Source organism: Orbicella faveolata, unplaced genomic scaffold (assembly GCF_042242905.1).
Source record: "Orbicella faveolata isolate gen_17 unplaced genomic scaffold, um_ofav_v1 contig_1, whole genome shotgun sequence".
NCBI classification, from domain to species: Eukaryota; Metazoa; Cnidaria; class Anthozoa; order Scleractinia; family Merulinidae; genus Orbicella; species Orbicella faveolata.
Window position 1 is genome coordinate 22284467 of NW_028301536.1, and position 17273 is coordinate 22301739.

The window sequence follows — 17273 nt, forward strand, 5'->3', positions numbered from 1 at the left end:
TAGACTGTGCCCTTACTGCAAGACAAGACCTTCCATGAAAAAAGAACCGTTAGCGATCTTGTTTTTAAGTTTTCGTTCTTTCAAAAACGTGACTGGGCTGACTTTGCACTAGAGATAGCTACAATAACGTTGCTAACTGTGTTTAAAATCATAGTAAACTCTTAGATTAGATTGACTTGGATTTTATATTGTTTTTTTTTTCTCTCTCTCTCTATTGGTTTAACAGTTAGTGAGATGCCCAATTGGCTTTACCAACTTACCAAAGATAATGACCATAAAACAACACAACTTCGACTTTTTATGAAATAGAAAAGGAATTTATTAGCTAAAGTTTCATTGTTTTGGCTAGAATCATCTCCAATGTCACTACTACCAAACTGCATTAAATACAGGCAAAAACATTTTGGAAATGCCCTGCCTGACAGTTAATTTGCCAGTAATTTAGACCAAAGACATTTTAATCTATTCGACCCCTAAAATAGAAAAATGGAGTCCACGTTTCAGCTAGGGCAGGAAATATTAGAGTCAGTGTTATGTTATCTTTTGACATGTCCCTTTATATTTCTGGATGTCTTCTGCAAGGCATATTATTTCTATTAAATACCGGTTTTCAGTTTACAAGGATTACATTGTGTCAATGCTAATAAGCTTATATCTAAGAGTTCTTTGTATGCATGTCCCAACTGTGGTTCCACACTTCTTGACAAGAAGTTTATTTCTGGAGTTCAGCTTTGATCATGTCCTCGAGTTTCACAGCATCCACAGCAAACTTTCTGATACCCTCGGCCAACTTTTCCGTTGCCATTTGATCTTCATTCAGAAGCCAGCGGAATTTCTTCTCGTCCAGAGAAACTTTCTCAATGTCAAGTTTTGCAGCTGTAAAAACACACAAAAGGTTCTCTTAGTTCATTCTGAAATAAGCTTTTGGAAAAAAATTTAGCCAAAATTGCTCAAAGATGATACATGTATTGTTACTACTCCAAAAGTCGATCAATTTATGTTTAGAAATTATGAACTTCTCAAGAAAATAAGTCCAAAACAAAGTTTGAAGAACTCTAGAGCCAGCTAAAAAATAATTTCCCTGGCTTTTTAATGATTTGGGCACATAAATTTAGAATTTTTATGGCTTCAATTTATTCAGTGACAAACTGTCATGGAATGCTTAATTACATCCCATGGGAACGGCTTGTTTGGAATCGTGTTTATACCGTCGCACTCGATTATGTGATTTGTATTCTTTCATTGTGTAACCAGTTCTGTTCGGTGCTTTTGTGGTTGGTCCTTGACCAATAGTTTTCTTTTCCTTTCTTTGATTGTAACACCTTGCGTTTACATATTTAGGGTTTTTGGGGTGATACGTGTTGAGAGGTTTTTCTGTGTGTAGAAGAAGCAGGTTGAAGTGTAGTTACGAGCGAGGCTAGAAAGTGGCAGGAACACGCCGGAAGCACATTTTCATTACTGAGAAGCCATCAGTAAACCATTCCTGAATTCACGACAAAGAGCCATTTGCCGGGGAACGTGAGTGCTAAATAGCTGGTCGAAGCAATCGAAGGACAAGCGTAAAGTTCTGTCGAAGTCGGCCGTTGTAAACCGAACAGCTGGAGTAAATCGGAGAAGTCAAGTTGAAATATACCGGACTGAGTGAAGACGTAATCGGAAGAAGTAAGTTGAAAGGTGGGAGTAATAAACGGGAGTTTGAATTGGTTCGTTGTGTGTGTCATGTGTTGGTGGAACGTTGTTGGGGTCAAGTTCATGGACAAGGACTTCAGACGCAAGGTGAACTGAACTGAGCTACGGAAACGCCTTTTTTTTAAGGAATATTCTTGTAAATAGATTAAGTGTACTGAAGTATTTAGCTTGTTTATTATATTCTTGTAAATAAATTAAGGTTAATTATTTAGCTTATTGTATTATTGTTAGTTACCCTATTTAAAGTACAATGTTATTTTAGTGTAATTGTTATAATAAATGCTTGTAGACTTAGGTAGTTGTTGCGTGTTTTCTCGGGTTCGTTTATGCTTAGTTTTTTTGTTAGAGAGAGCCCACCTTTGTGGCGCGGTTTCGTCACACAAACATAGCCCTTTCCCTTCCCTATGATTTTGAATGACTAGGAAACAATGTCCTCCATCTCAAAATGCTGAATAAAATTTGATTTTGACAGTCACCATTTCGATAATACATGTATTTTCCTACCTTCTTCAACTGAAAGTTTCTGGGAAATCGTCTCTGTTGATTTTGTTAGTTTGTCTAGCAGTGAAGGGCTGAAAATAATCACAAAACAATACACATATCAACTCATTATCCTTTGAGGTGCTTCATAGTATACATGGCTCTTTTTTTTCATCAGGAATCTTGCTAGTCTGATTGGTTTTCTTATCAATGCCTATGTGCTGACCGAACAGAATTGCGCATTTCCCTGGAGAGAGAAAAATTTGGATATACATGTAATTTACCTAAAACTGCATGTTCACACCTGTTGACCTATTTGTATCTACTTCATAAGAGACAGCTTGCCCTCATTTTCTATCCACACTAGAAATCTTGGCTGCATCTCATTGACTATTTACTCCTTGAAAACTTGATTTCATCCTCTAGGCAGATGTTTCTTGTTTTGTGAGACAATATGTCCATTTTTCTTAGAAGTATTGGAAGGGGACCTTGGAGGTGCAGAACACAGCAAGACCGAAAAGAATTCATTAAACATTGCAACACAATAGCTCCAGAGTGTTAAAATGTCTGGAAATAATCTAGTTACAATAATGCCTAGTTCTAGTACACCTTTTGCCCAGGGCATGATTCCTAAAAGTAGTTCATTTATAACCAAGACGAATGGCAAATTGGCCACAGTGAAACATGGAGGCCTACATGTAGGAACTAGCCAACTTTCTACTGACAGTAAAGACAGTTTATCCCATCAGAAGGAAGCTCAAACTTATCACATTCAACAAAATTACAAGTCAGTGTCCTGATTTCCCTGACTTTGGATGTTACCTAATAGTAAGAAGATCACATCCAGCTAGTTCAGTTATCTGCCCTGTGTTCCTGAATGATGCTCCCATGACAACAGTTTTGTAACCAAACTTCTTGTAGTAATTGTAAATTGCTGTCACACTCTTGACACCTACAAATAAACATGCATTCATATAACATGGCCACCCAATGTATCTGTGGTTGAGCATGTAATGAAAAAACTTTAACTCTCTACATAAAGGAAGTCAAACACTTTTAAAATAAAATATATTGATTTCACCTTAAATAAGGAGCTGAATATTTGTAAAATTTAATAATAATAATAATAACAATAATAATAATAATAATAATAATACATGAAGGTCAATGTTTTAAAAGTTGCATGATCTGAAGTCTGGCTAAGGAGTTAGCACTTTCACGGAGCTATAATGTGGTAAATCAGTGATAAGACAAAAAAACAATGACAAATTACGAACTGTGATCACCTCAGACAAGCCGCATAAAAATTGTTCTGTACATTGTATGACTATAACATTAATAAGGACCAATGGTGAATGGTGGTTCATCCAAGATTTTTACCTCTGCCTTGTGGTGGTTTACAGCACTTAAATCAGCAGCAATTTGTTCAAAACTCCAAACTCGCCGTGATAGAGCATGCACTTTTTGATTGTAACAAGGAGCAATGAATGCTCAATTCCCTCCATATGCGCCTGCAGGGAATCATAGACCCTTTGAATGAATGACGCCTAAATTCGACTAACAAGACATCCAAAGCCTCACATTCATGTGAAAAATTCTTTGTCTTGAAACATAAGTATGAGGCTAAGGATTTATAAAGCATTGTTATTCAAATTTAGGTGCCAGTTATGCAAAAGGTCTATGGTAGTTGTATTCATCATCTTGAACTGGATATTTGTTTCAATGAATACAACTACCAGCGAATTGGCCATTGACTGCTGCTGAGGTTTAAAAGTTTATTTTGCTCTACAGTTTTGCCATACAATTGACATTAATTTAAAACTTTCTTTCTGCTTATTAATTTATTGTTAGTAACCTGGATCATCTGCTGGTTGAAATTGCTTCTGGTCTGTGTTCTTGACATACCAATCCAGAATACGTCCAACAAATGGTGAGATCAGTGTGACCCCAGCTTCAGCACAAGCTACTGCCTGAAACAAAGACACCAGTCAAGGTGTGAGCCACAGAAAAAAATAAATTATTATGTTGTGCATGACGACACTGTTAGACTATATCAAAGTAGTCTGTCCTTTGTCTTAGTTCATCAAGCTAATCCAAAAAAGCCAGAGAAAAAAATTCCAGAGGCACTTGTTTTCATCAGCTTCTCATTCTACCCTCAAAGGGAGAAGAGGGACTATCTGACACACTATAACCTGATAAAAAGATCTGTTAACAATTATTACCTGAGCAAAGGAGAAAAGTAGGGTCATGTTACAGTGAATACCTTCTTGTTCAAGAGTCCTTCAAAAAAAATGATTCAAAAAGAAAATGTGGTCAGTACAAAACTTTTGTAATCATCATCAAAAGTATTACAACTCCCCCCCCCCCCCCCACCCCTCCCTGTCAATCACAGCCATTACTCCAGGTTTCCTATACTTTTTGCTGGGAAAAGAAGCCCTGTGAGAGTATAGTGTCTTCTCCAGAAGACAGTGCTATGACCCTGGAGATCAAGCACTTGAATTAACCTGAGTCACTAAACTGCTCTCAAAGGTGGGTACTTTTTGAGAAGTTGGATTTCATGGAAAGCATACAAGATGTGGTACAGTGTATATATATATGTTACAAATGTAATGCAACTTTTGGTTTTCTTCTTGAGAAATTCAAAGGTATAATACTTAGTATATCACAGGAGGTTATCGTGAATATTGCTGTTACCATGTAAATCCCCATAGCCTTGCTTTCAGGTAGGACTTTAGATGGGGCTTTTCAGCCATTCTTACAACAATGTACTGCTATTATGTGTATACAGACACAAAGTTGAACTATTACTAACATGATTCTTTTTATTGCAAAAATAAAGTTATCTGGTGGCTAAATTAATGATAATGATGATGAGTGCAAGGTTATAAAGTACTAACTTAGCAGCTTGGACTCCTTCCCAAGTTGTGCTGAGCTTAATAAGGATTCTTTCTTTGCTGATTCCTGCTTCCTCATATAGCTTTATAAACTTCTTTGCTCTCTCAATTGAACCTTCCACATCAAATGACAACCTGCAAATGAGGAATATATATTAAAGATTAAAGATCAAAGATTAATACTTGAACATGTAAGAAAACAACTCTTTGAAAGACAGATGTACATACAGTCCATACATATTACAGGTCACGTTCAGATCTTCAAATGACAACAGCTGGCTGTGATTAAATGTCATAGTAGGGTGATGCTTTGTCCAGGGAAAGATGAGTTAGTTGTTACATGATAACAGGATCTGTCTTGGATCTGGTGACTTAAAGATTTTCCAGACTTTTTGGAATTTCAACATGTTAGATATCAATATCAGTGATTTCACCAGGCTTGTTGGCAACAAAACAACAAAAACAAAAAGTTTACAAACCTGGCATCAACCTCAGTTGAAACACGACCTGGGATAATCTTCAGTATCTCAAGTCCAAACAAGACAAACTAAGTAAAGAAAAATAAACAAGTAGTAAAGTCAGCAAGGGAGGGTGACAGTCCCACTTCCCTCTACAAGAGTATCCATAAACGGGAAATAAGTTTACTTGCACTGTCCATTTACCATCCTGGTTATATGTACATGTACATGTACATGTAAGTTGCATGACCAAATTGCCAGAGAAAACCTTAACAATACTAACAATACTATGTCTTGCTAAGTTGCCTTATGCCAGGGTGCATTCAGAGTAGGTTATGCCGAAGATCTTCGACATGGCCTCATCTTCCATGTGGAACTCTTGTGGAATTCACCCTAGGCCTCGTGTTGTACAGTTGAACCTCTTGTAAGCAACCACCCAAAATGTCAAGCCCAGGTGGTTGCTTATGGGAGGTGGTTGCTTACAAGAGCTCAGACCATAATTATTTTACCTCATTAGCACATGGTAACTGCAGAGACTTATCCCATGTTCTAAATATTTTATTCATATGAAAAGTCAGTTTCAAGAAAATTACGGCACTTCCCTTTGAGAAATTTCCATCTCTTGTACTATCCAGGAATGCAATAATGTTACAACACCACATTATCCAATTTCCGCTTGCTTATAAGTCAAGTGGTCTCTTACGGAAGGTTAAAAACAAAAGAAAATTTCGCTCTGAAAGTGGTTGCTGTCGCTTACAAGAGGTGGTCGCTTACAAGAGGTTCCAAATATAGTGATTTGACTTGGAAACTTTTGGTATTTTGGAAAACTGGTCGCTGAGGAGAGGTGCTGGAATATGAGAGGTGGTCGCAACTGGAGGTTCAACTGTATTGTTAAGGGGAGCAGGGATGGGCTCAGTGGTGAGAGCGCTTGCCTCTCACCAATGTGTCCCGCGTTCGATTCCCGGACCCGGCAACATGTGTAGGTTGAGTTTGTTGTTGGTTCTCTACTCTGCTCCGAGAGGTTGTTCTCTGGGTACTCCAGTTTTGCCCTCTCCTCAAAAACTAACATTTCCAAATTCCAATTTGATCCTTGAATGCACGAGCACTTCTGAACAAGTTCCTGTGAACTCCTTGGTGCTCCATGGGTAAACAAATTACATATTTATATATTTTATTTACCTAACTAGAGAAAGGGCTGGTTACCATCTGACATCATCCTCTGAGTCTTGTACTTAACTATAAAAAATTGCGATAAAATATTTCTAAGCATATTGAGAAAGTGAAAAATTTGTTAAAAAAACAACGACGTTTCAACGTTGAGCTAACGTCATTATCAAGTCAAAATGGTAGTTGATAACAAGTGTATAAATAGTCAGTAAAACAATAGTTCAATGGATGTGTTAAAATGTTGAAAATTAAACAAAGAGTTTCGCACGGATGGAGTCAGTTTGCGTGTTCAAGCTTGGATTCCGTTCCTTTATGCAAAGCATCTCATAGACGAGGCAATCAAATTTCCCTTGGCACTTTTGGAGAATTCGAAACTGGCTTTCGTTGAGGAGGCTTATGTCCCCATGGGCTTCCAAAAGGTGTTTTCCAATCGCCGAGTTTTTATGTTCAGCAACATGTTGGTGGAGGTGTCGGGCTGTGTAGCCGACATAATCTGCATCGCACAGATCACATGAAAATAAATAAACCATGCATTGTTGATTAATGATCAGAGGCTTGATTTCTTTGGGCTTGAGATCTTGTTCCAGTTTCTTGCTAATAAATACTGGTTGTAGGGTAGTGCCAATCTTGTGGTTGAGATCGCGCATGTGCCTTCTAACCACGTTAGCTGATGTTTGGTCCTTGAAGGGGAGACTAACTTGCAATACATGGCTGTCTTCCACTTGTCTTTCACATACACCGGATGAAAGGTTCAGGATAAATTTGTTAATGGTGGAATTAATGGTCATTAAAGAGAAAGATGTCAACACAGTTTTACGTGAAACACTACCAAGGAACATTGCTGATTCACTTTGCCCCAAGAGTTCCAGACTTGCTCACCTTTATGGTCTTCCCAAGACCCACAAAGCCAATCTTAGTATGAGGCCTATTTAACTGCAACTGGAACCTACAATTACAACCTTGCTAAATGGTTGGAGGAAAATCTGAAACCACTCTCTATTAACGAGTACACCATTACCGATGCCATTCGTTTCTCTGAAGAAATCCGCAACTCACCCATTGGAGATGATGACATTTTGGTTTCTTTCGATGTCGCATCCCTTTTCACAAACGTACCTTTAAATGAGACTATCAACATCTTAGTTGACAAAGCATTTGCCAGCGATTGGTTCAACCAAGCCTATGACCTTAACCTACAAAAGGATCAACTTGCCAGACTCCTCGAAATTGCCACTACTAACCAGCTTTTCCAATTTAATGGCCGGCTGTATGAGCAAGTTGACGGCGTGGCAATGGGTTCACCCCTTGGCCCTCTAATAGCTAATGTTTTCATGTGTCACCTTGAAGACAAACTTACCTGTAATGGTTTGATGCCTACACTATACAAGAGATATGTTGATGATACCTTGGCCAAAATGCCTAGCACTGATGCTGCAGTTGATTTTCTGACTACCCTTAATGGCCTCCACCCCAGCCTGTCGTTTACGATGGAGCTTCCGGTTGATAACAAGATCCCCTTTATCGGCATGGATATAATCAAGAACGGAACAAAGATTGAAACACAAGTGTACAGAAAACCGACCAACACTGGCTTGTTGTTGCATTTCCAAGGCCACACGGATAAACGTTACAAACATTGCTTGCTCAAAACAATGATTCATCGTGCATATGCCCTATCTTCTACAACTGAAGCTTTCAATCAAGAATGCACTAGACTTCGCTCCATCTTTACTCGACTTGATTATCCGATAATGACCATTAATTCCACCATTAACAAATTTATCCTGAACCTTTCATCCAGTGTACATGAAAGACAAGTGGAAGACGGCCATGTCTTGCGAGTTAGTCTCCCCTTCAAGGACCAAACATCGGCTAACGCGGTTAGAAGGCACATGCGTGATCTCAACCACAAGATTGGCACTACCCTACAACCAGTCTTTATTAGCAAGAAACTGGAACAAGATCTCAAGCCCAAAGAAATCAAGCCTCCGATCATTAGTCAACAATGCATGGTTTATTTATTTTCATGTGATCTGTGCGATGCAGATTATGTCGGCTACACAGCCCGACACCTCCACCAACATGTTGCTGAACATAAAAACTCGGCGATTGGAAAACACCTTTTGGAAGCCCATGGGGACATAAGCCTCCTCAACGAAAGCCAGTTTCGAATTCTCCAAAAGTGCCAAGGGAAATTTGATTGCCTCGTCTATGAGATGCTTTGCATAAAGGAACGGAATCCAAGCTTGAACATGCAAACTGACTCCATCCGTGCGAAACTCTTTGTTTAATTTTCAACATTTCAACACATCCATTGAACTATTGTTTTACTGACTATTTATACATTTTTATCAACTATCATTTTGACTTGATAATGACGTTAGCTCAACGTTGAAACGTCGTCGTTTTTTTAACAAATTTTTCACTTTCTCGATATGCTTAGAAATATTTTATTGTAATTTTTTATAGTTAAATATTTAGAAAAATTGCCTCTTATTCGTAGTCTTGTACTTACCAGTTTATCCATTGCTGCAGTTGCTTGCTCTTCCAGAGTGCTTGGATTAAAAACAGAAATGAGTTTTTTATGTTTGTTCTGAGGATTTATGTCATTAAGTGACCATCCCCTCATCGCCCCCCCCCCCCCCACCCCCCACAGACTTTGAACTTTCATCCTCCCCCGTTTAAGTTATGCTCTGTCATCCCTGAGGCACTGGAAAAAAATTCCTCGTTGTTCTGGGGAGTGTACTTGTTTTACAAACAGTTTAAGAAGCGTGATGCTGTTGACGTGCAAGGGGCTATATTGGTTTACTTCGTGATGAAAAAACAATTACGTAAGACACCTCGACTTGATCCCTAATATTGGCTCTTACAAAAGCCACCGACGTTTCTCATATACAAAAGAATTTATGCTTGTAGTCTGTTTTTCCTGCATAATTTCATACCATTCAATCACAACACGCAAAGAAGCGTGACTTTTAAATGTTCTGACATGCAAAGAAGAGAAAAAGTCAAAATTTACGAAATTGATTTGAAAAATGCGCCACAGTGAGTTACCTTCCGTTGGACTTTCCGTACTGAACTGCTTTTTCCAGCAAATGGTGATATTGCGGCATTTTGGAAGCCGCCAAGAGCAGGGATGGGTTAGTTGTCGCATCAGTGGGTTTGTACTGCGAGATGGCTAGAATGAAGAAATCACGCACAGTGACGAGACGATCATTCTTAAAAATAAAAACGCTTCTGTCTTACTTTCAAAATCGCCTGAATCCGCGACGACAGTGGTGAATTTTTTCAACTGTTCCAACGTGGATGCCATGATTCCTAGATCGCTGCGAAGGTCGCTGCGAAGAGGACTGCAAAATCGACTGCAAAGTGACACTGCAGAGTCAAGCGGTTAATCTGTCCAGCGGGTTCACCCACAAGAAGTAATTGCTCAGCGGTTTTCTCAAAAAAGAAAGAAACAAAATGGCGGACGGAGCGAACTTGACAACCGCGGCGGCAACAGGCGACGAAAAGGTCTGATATGTCCAGACTCGTTTGGCACTTTATCTAGCGATCATGAAAGCAATTATAAGCATTGTATTTTCTCACAAGATTTAAATTTTAAAGCTCGCTTGTTGTTATCTTTTCAGTCAGTGAAGGCGATCTTAGACCGGGGTGTTGATGCTAACTCGTGTTCACCAGAAGGCTTTAGACCCATCTGTATTGCAGCTTTCTGGGGTTACAATACTATTGTGCAGCTATTGCTGAATCGAGGGTAAGTAAAGCGTATTATTTGCATGGTTCAGGTGTAATATCAGTGAACATTATCTTTTGAAACGTGAATCTTGGAAAACCATAATAACTGCAAATATGCCTGGTGTAATTTATGGGGCGTACCGGTGCAATAGACATTAGGAAGCTCAAAAGTCAAGGTTGTTCAGACGGTTTTACCAATATTCTGTAATTTGTCATTATTCTAAATATATTAGATTAGCTCTGACAGATTTCAACAAAAATAGGGTATTTTATAGGAATTGTATGTGGTTAGAACTGAGCCAAATTAAAAAATAGATTCACTAAAGGGAACGCAAGAAAATTAGCATTTATTTGGTCATGCTGACGTCACAAAAATCAGAAAAACATGCATGGTGTCACGCGTGGTTATTTATTTAAGCACACACCCATGTGATGCCATGTATTATGTGCGAGAAAGCAAGAGTAAATTAGAGCTCTTTTACCGGTTATTTATAGAGCATTTTTGTCATATTTTTTTGGCCCTAGGCTTAAACACGTTTGAACGGAGTTTGAAACTATTGCTACTTATACTGAAGTGATTTAATGCCTTTCAAGTGCTGAAGTGATTTCATTTCTTTAGGGTTACTTACGTCACTTTTGAACGAGCGATTAATTCTGACATTTGTAGGCAATGGTAACGCGCGCTGTTGAGTCTCAGAAAAACTGTAGTAAGCCACCTCAAGATGATTCCTTAGTAAAAGAACCCACCATAGATTTCTGATGAAACTTGGTATACTGTTGTTACAGGAGGAGCTATTAAAAAGGTAATAAAATGAGGGGGTCACTGTGCTTGTTTTCACGCCACAATGCTGATAAATACGGTTATTTAGGTTACTTTTGGTAATCTCTGTGTGCAACAAATAAGTTCGATTATTTTTCAATACAGCGTGTTATATCACACAGAGTTTGACTTTCTTTGATTGTTTATTCATCTACGTCCCAGAAAAAATGTCTTCAAATACCCTGCATTTTTTTGTCCCTTATGTCTCTCTCTGTAGTATTTATTTCATTTGCCAAAAATGGAGCCATAGATTTCTGCTATTTTTTTTTCTCGGTTATTGAGGATATTGTTCTCATTGAAATTATGAAATAAAAAGTGGGGGTCACTGTGCTCGTTTAAGAGAAAAGGAGCATTTATCTCACTGTACAGCTTAGTTTGAGGGAAATCTCTTATGTTTTGTACACGCATGTGCTCATGACGCGAAAATTGTGCGTAGTAGGGATGCTCAATACTAAGGAATCACCTTAAGCAATGATGACGGCGACACCAAGGACTACGTCAAGTGAAAAGTGAATTCATATTTTACCAGCGAAATTCATGATTGTCTAGATCTGTTCAGTACGCCAGTGGCTCTTTAAACGTGCTCAGGCTAAATAGGCAATGACAGGGGTCAATTCCAAATGGAAATACGAAATATTAGCCCTTGTCTTCACGTTCCTCAGACTACGCAGAATGTGGTCATTTCACGTTCTTGTTTTGCAGAGAACGGCAAAGAAATGTACATAGATATAACACACATGCAAAGTTGTTGTTTTGCTCATTAAACCTTTTGTTTGGTGATATTCTCATTGCCATCTTGGTGTATTTGGTATGCTAGCATAGCATAGCATAGCACAGCTCAGCACAGCACAGCATACCAAGCAAAGCAGTGCAGCACAATGCAGTGCAAAATAACTTTATTTAGCCAGGGTAAAGTGTGACTGAAGTTATAACTTTTAAATACTAAATACGTTTCAGAGCAGACGTAAATGCGTGCAATAGAGGCACAAATTGGACAGCCCTTCATTGTGCAACTTTTCAAGGACATGGCAAAGTTGTGATGTCACTTATGAATCATAACCCAGATCTGTCGATAAGAGATAATCTTGGCAGGTAATGGTATTCATTACTGCTTTGAAGTACTTTTAACTGAATAGACCTTTTCACGGTTACCTTTGCTCATTTGCCTTGTGTGTGAGGCAATTTCGGGCTGTTTTGTAGTCTTAGCCCAAAATTGCCTCGCATCCCCGTTGGATTATATTGTAATGGAAATAACAAAAATTAACCATGAAAAGGGCTATTGCTAAGCTTTGGTCATATTTGTAGAGAAAATGTTGAAAATCCAGTCAGTCACCAAGCACATGTAAAAGTTGTAAAAAGCTCTGGCATTATCACACTGGGAAGAACTAGGATTAATGTTGATAATTTTTATTATTTTTTTTAAATTTTGGTTGTTCACACACTATAGTAATAACATTATTTCACCTGAAATGTCTGTCATCTCCCACCCTTAGCTTAATTCCTGGGTGAAAGATGCCTGAAGTCTGAGCGTGATAATTCTACCCGTTTAAGTCATGTCTTAATTTATGACAAGTTTTCATAAATTCTATTTTCAAACAGACATCTTGCATTTTTGCATTTTATGTGTTCTATCGACACAGCAACTTGGCATGATTCTGGGTAGTGTTTCTCTCGATTCCTAACACAAGCTGAAATTGAGAAACTGCTGTAAAAATAATAGTTTGAATTTCAAACCATGTATTGCTGGAAACCGGCTGAAGCAGCGCAGTGTTTTAATATTTTCAGTAGTATGCAATAGTACGCAGCGTGAATTTGTCTATTCTTCATCCCACAGTGTAGCACAGAATCATCCCTTGCTCCATTTATTGAAATGTTACTTTTTTCAACTGTCGAATAACGTATTGCACTAAGGAAAGTAAAATATTAGAAAAAACACAGTGAAAAGTAATTATAGCTGTATGGCAAAGTAACTACGCCTACAACTGACTACAACTTGTGGATAATATTTTGACTTGCTTAATAAATCATTAGGCCTAGAAAAGTCTTTGTTACATTTGTCTTGAATTAAAATGTCAAGCTAGGGAGCCAGGTCAGGAAAAGTGGAGAAAAATTATTTAAGAACATACAGCACTGCAGTAGACCGTATAATTAACTGGGTCTTGGACCGCATTTACACCTTTGCTGGCAACACCCAGAAGTATCTAAGAGCCTGTATCTAGTTTTAACCAATAAGAAACTTGTATCTATCCTGCACAAAGTGAAAACCAATCAGAAATTACTTTACACATCAGAAACAGACAGTGATGCAGCTGGACAGAATTATAACGCTCCGTCTTAAAGCATCTCTTGCCTGGGGGTTAAGTTGAGGGAGGGAGTTGACTGACATTTCAGGCTACACTATAATAATTAAATCAAAGTTATATAGTTGGCAATTTCTTTTGTCCTTTCATGGTAGTAACCTAGATTCACTTGGAGTACATGTAACTTTCATTTCCAGATCAGCAGTAGATTTTGCCTCAGCACTCGATGCAATATGGCCATTTTTTGCAGGTTTGTAAAAGGACATTTATATACTCAGACTTGAAAGTTTTTTTAAAGCACTGTAGTAATTCACTACATAGTTATGGATAGGTGCACTGGCCTAATGGTCACTGCACTGGACTCTGTGTTGAGGGGTCTGGGTTCAAGCCCTGACTGGCCTGGTCATTGTGTTGTGTTCTTGGGCAGGAAAAACTTCCCCTCACTGTGCCCCTCTCCACCCAGGAGTATAAATGGGTAAGGGTGGACTGTTATGGCTTGACAGAATTCTGCTAGCATCCCACCCAGGGGAGTAGCAATACTCCTAGTCACTTCATGTTACAGAAACCAGAGTTAAGTGCCAAAAGGTATATGCCAGTTGGGCCTAAAAGAAGTCTGCATATGAGGCAAGTGGCCCATCAGGCTGGTGCTTATCTACAGTTTCTGTAGCATCAACAACTAGGGGTATTTCTTCTCCCCCCCCCCCCCCCACCCCTAGATGGGATGCTAGTTCATCACAGGGTTATCCCCCAGCATTAAGTTCACTGGTACCCATCTATACATCAGGGTGGAGAGAAGCACCGTGAGAGTAAAGTGTCTTGCCCAAGAACACAACACAAAGTCCTCAGCCTAGGCTTGAACCTAGACTGCTCGATCTGGAAACAAGCACACTAACCATGAGGCCACCGTGCCTCCCATGAGGCTTTATAATTACCTTTTTATGATCAGTTGTTATTTCCTTTAGCTGCTGGATGCAAGAGAACACCTAAAGCTGAACTCATCAGAATGGATATTGTGAAGAAGGTAACAAATTCTGGATTGTAGTCAACATTTTTCCTTTTCTTTTGTTACAATTTATTTTTCCATGTTAGTGAAATGCCCAGCCACAGCTCGCAAATATTTACCCTGATAGTACAGAAATGTTTGTTCAAGATATCAAATGGCTTATATCAAATTGGTACATTTTGTATATTGATGATGTCATATCCAATTGTTAACTACAGCTCAATACAAAGTCATTTTGTTTGTTACTGGAATAGGTATTGGGTCATGGAATTGAAGGTGTAAATACTGGACATTACTATCTAGAGAAAAATATATGAGCACTGAGCTAAGATTGTTTAATAATTAGTAATTTATAAGGAATCTCAGCATTCACTTAATCTTAACTGTGGATTATTTTTGGTTGCTAGGTTGAAGTAGGAGATGGGAAAATTGTGAATGCAGACAAAGCATACTTCTCCCGGCCTGGTTCGGCATATGTGTTTAAGACTCCAACACTCCATGGTGATAAAACACAGCATAACTATCAGGTATGGGTTGTCATAATACCACATTTGCAGATATTATTATCTGAAAAATTGCTTAGCAAGAAATGCCTAATTAAAACATAACTTGAGTAACATAACTAGGAGTAAAGTGGATGATAAAACTCTAGACATAAATTCCCAATAAGATTAATAATTTTAACAGTCCTTGTTTAATATAATTGCACAACTTACTATTAACTTATTGTTCTATAGGACAGATGATTATGTCGACACTCTACATAATTACTGCTGCAGAAAATTGCCTGTTGACTAAAGGATTATGCAGTCGCTTCAAAGACAAGGATTGCAGTTTTCTCATAAAAGTGAAAACATAATTATTTTTTTATTTCCCACTAACACTGGTTACAATACAAATACGCCTTCTTTCATGTACACTACTTGTAATTTACTAATACAGCTACTTACACCAGTTACAATACTTGTTATAAAATAATAGTTATTATGTCGGCACTCTACATAATTACTGCTGCAGAAAATTGCCCTCTAACAACACTATATGTTGTTACACCCTTCACAACACTTGATACTTACAAGTGAAAGTATGGTACATTAATATGCATACTTATTAGAATAATTTATTATGTCCATAGCAACAGGCTGCCCTGGACAGTGGTGATGTTCTGACAGGAAGCGATCCTTTACCAAGCAAGCCCAGCATAGACAGTCCTGCATTCTCAGTTTGGAGGAGCTGAATTATTGTACATAGATGAATGTTTCATTAATAAATCTGTAATCAGGCTCCAATTTCCCCATGCTCTTTTTATATGGGAAGCACATTTATAAATAGTAGCCTAATCTGCAATGCAGAGGTGATACTAATTCTTTATGAAATTTTTGCCATGGAATGTTTTGGAAATTTAACATGATCAAGTCAAGTGTTCTGAGTGGTGTTTTTTAATGGCACCCTGGAAAACCACTGACGCAAAGCACTTTGTATGATAAATATAATTATGCTGATAGTTTAAAAAAAAATGCCCCTTAATAATTAATAAAGATTTTAAATAGGATACTAAAAATACAAGTCATGTAGCACTTAAGTTGTTAGTAGTTACATGTGCCATATATAAGACTACTCCTATTCCTAGTAAGAATCTGAGGAAATGCCACGATATAAGAATTTTTTCTAAAAAACATTGAATGAGGAAAAGCAATGTTGTTATGTTGTTTGCTTGCTCATTAAGCATCTTCTTAGCTCAATATTGTTAGAAACAATGCTCAGACATCACTGTCACATGCAGTCCATGGGTTAAATCTATCAAAGCCTCAGATAGCTTTCAGTACATGATAGTTATTTCCACCACTGTAAACTCATTTCATTTGTATTTTATTGCAAACTTATTTTTTGACGAGATAAATGTGTATGTTTTGAACTGGAAAATTATCTGACTTTGAATGTAATCAACAAATATGTGCAAGGAAATTCATGCTGTAACATTAATGTTACATCACACCCTATTGGGATTCATAAAATATTATAGTGTTTATAAGCTCATTGAGCTTGGATGTCACTCAGTTATGTTAGTCAACTGTATCATTAAGTTTAAATTATCAAGACAGTAATATCATATTCATTCTTGTTGATGAATTCATTTAAGAATTATTATTGTAACCAGAAAAACAAGTTTTGGTTTAGCCTGCAGTGCAGGCGTCTTATTGGGGCGAGTTACCGTTACAACCTTGCAACCGCCTTTTTAGACCGCCATGTTAGACCGCCATGTTAGACGGTGGGGGATGGGGGAGGGGAAAAATGAGATTTTCTTCACTCCACCCCCTCCCCTATCCTTCCTCTTGCCTATCATTCACCCCCTTGGTAAAACTTTCTTTCTCTCCCCAGTCTTCCACTGCATGAAAAATTCAAGATAGTGGCTAAACTTTTTACGATGTGAGCGCTCACTCGAAAAAATCTCGCCTGCTCTGCAGGCTAGTTTTGGTTATATACTGGTATTCTGAAGGGGTATTTAAATTAGTTTTGTAAGTTATCTGAAATCTATGAAGTATTGCAAAAAAAATTACATACAACTTATGTTGCAAAATGAATGCTTTTTCTTCAGTGTTGTACAGTTAAATAATTTTGTTACATGTTTGTATAAAAATGTTGTTTTGAAGGAAAAACTTATTTACTGTGGTCACAATTCATACTATGCTATATCTTTTGATTGATTTGTAATATTTCCAATAATAT

The 17273-nt window shown here is 37.9% G+C and overlaps 2 protein-coding genes and 1 pseudogene across 3 annotated transcripts; 2 read left to right on the forward strand and 1 right to left on the reverse strand.

Annotated features, from left to right (window-relative positions):
• Positions 1 to 295: 295 nt before the first annotated feature.
• On the reverse strand, positions 296 to 10061 carry LOC110066207 (transaldolase-like). The gene is made up of 10 exons (XM_020773409.2): positions 9935 to 10061; positions 9743 to 9866; positions 9204 to 9243; positions 5543 to 5610; positions 5067 to 5198; positions 4392 to 4449; positions 4025 to 4139; positions 2992 to 3121; positions 2194 to 2261; positions 296 to 876 (listed from the first exon to the last, which is right to left on the reverse strand). Exons 1-10 carry the CDS (start codon positions 9999 to 10001, stop codon positions 713 to 715), a joined length of 966 nt encoding a protein of 321 aa, XP_020629068.1. The 5' UTR covers positions 10002 to 10061; the 3' UTR covers positions 296 to 712.
• On the forward strand, positions 7444 to 8980 carry LOC149118417 (uncharacterized; annotated as a pseudogene).
• A 34-nt stretch (positions 10062 to 10095) lies between the features above and the next one.
• Positions 10096 to 17124, forward strand: LOC110066208 (uncharacterized). Of its 2 annotated transcripts, none has more exons than XM_020773412.2 (7): positions 10096 to 10201; positions 10318 to 10442; positions 12201 to 12335; positions 13741 to 13793; positions 14506 to 14564; positions 14954 to 15073; positions 15682 to 17124. In XM_020773412.2, the coding sequence occupies exons 1-7, from the start codon at positions 10151 to 10153 to the stop codon at positions 15781 to 15783; spliced, it is 645 nt and encodes a 214-aa protein (XP_020629071.2). In that variant the 5' UTR covers positions 10096 to 10150; the 3' UTR covers positions 15784 to 17124. The 2 variants fall into 2 exon arrangements, with proteins under 2 accessions (XP_020629071.2, XP_020629072.2); XM_020773413.2 differs by having other exon boundaries at positions 15688 to 17124.
• The last annotated feature ends 149 nt before the right edge of the window (positions 17125 to 17273 follow it).

Excerpts from the sequence above, each read along its gene's own strand:
- LOC110066207 (XM_020773409.2), bottom strand. The coding sequence starts at position 10,001 with ATGGCATCCACGTTGGAACAGTTGAAAAAATTCACCACTGTCGTCGCG. Across the intron at positions 4,450-5,066 it reads GAAGGAGTCCAAGCTGCTAA|GACTCTTGAACAAGAAGGTA; the intron begins GTTAGTACTTTA and ends TTTTTTTTGAAG. Across the intron at positions 3,122-4,024 it reads TCAACCAGCAGATGATCCAG|GTGTCAAGAGTGTGACAGCA; the intron begins GTTACTAACAAT and ends GTTTATTTGTAG.
- LOC110066208 (XM_020773412.2), top strand. The coding sequence starts at position 10,151 with ATGGCGGACGGAGCGAACTTGACAACCGCGGCGGCAACAGGCGACGAA. Across the intron at positions 13,794-14,505 it reads AATATGGCCATTTTTTGCAG|CTGCTGGATGCAAGAGAACA; the intron begins GTTTGTAAAAGG and ends TATTTCCTTTAG. Across the intron at positions 15,074-15,681 it reads AAACACAGCATAACTATCAG|CAACAGGCTGCCCTGGACAG; the intron begins GTATGGGTTGTC and ends TTATGTCCATAG.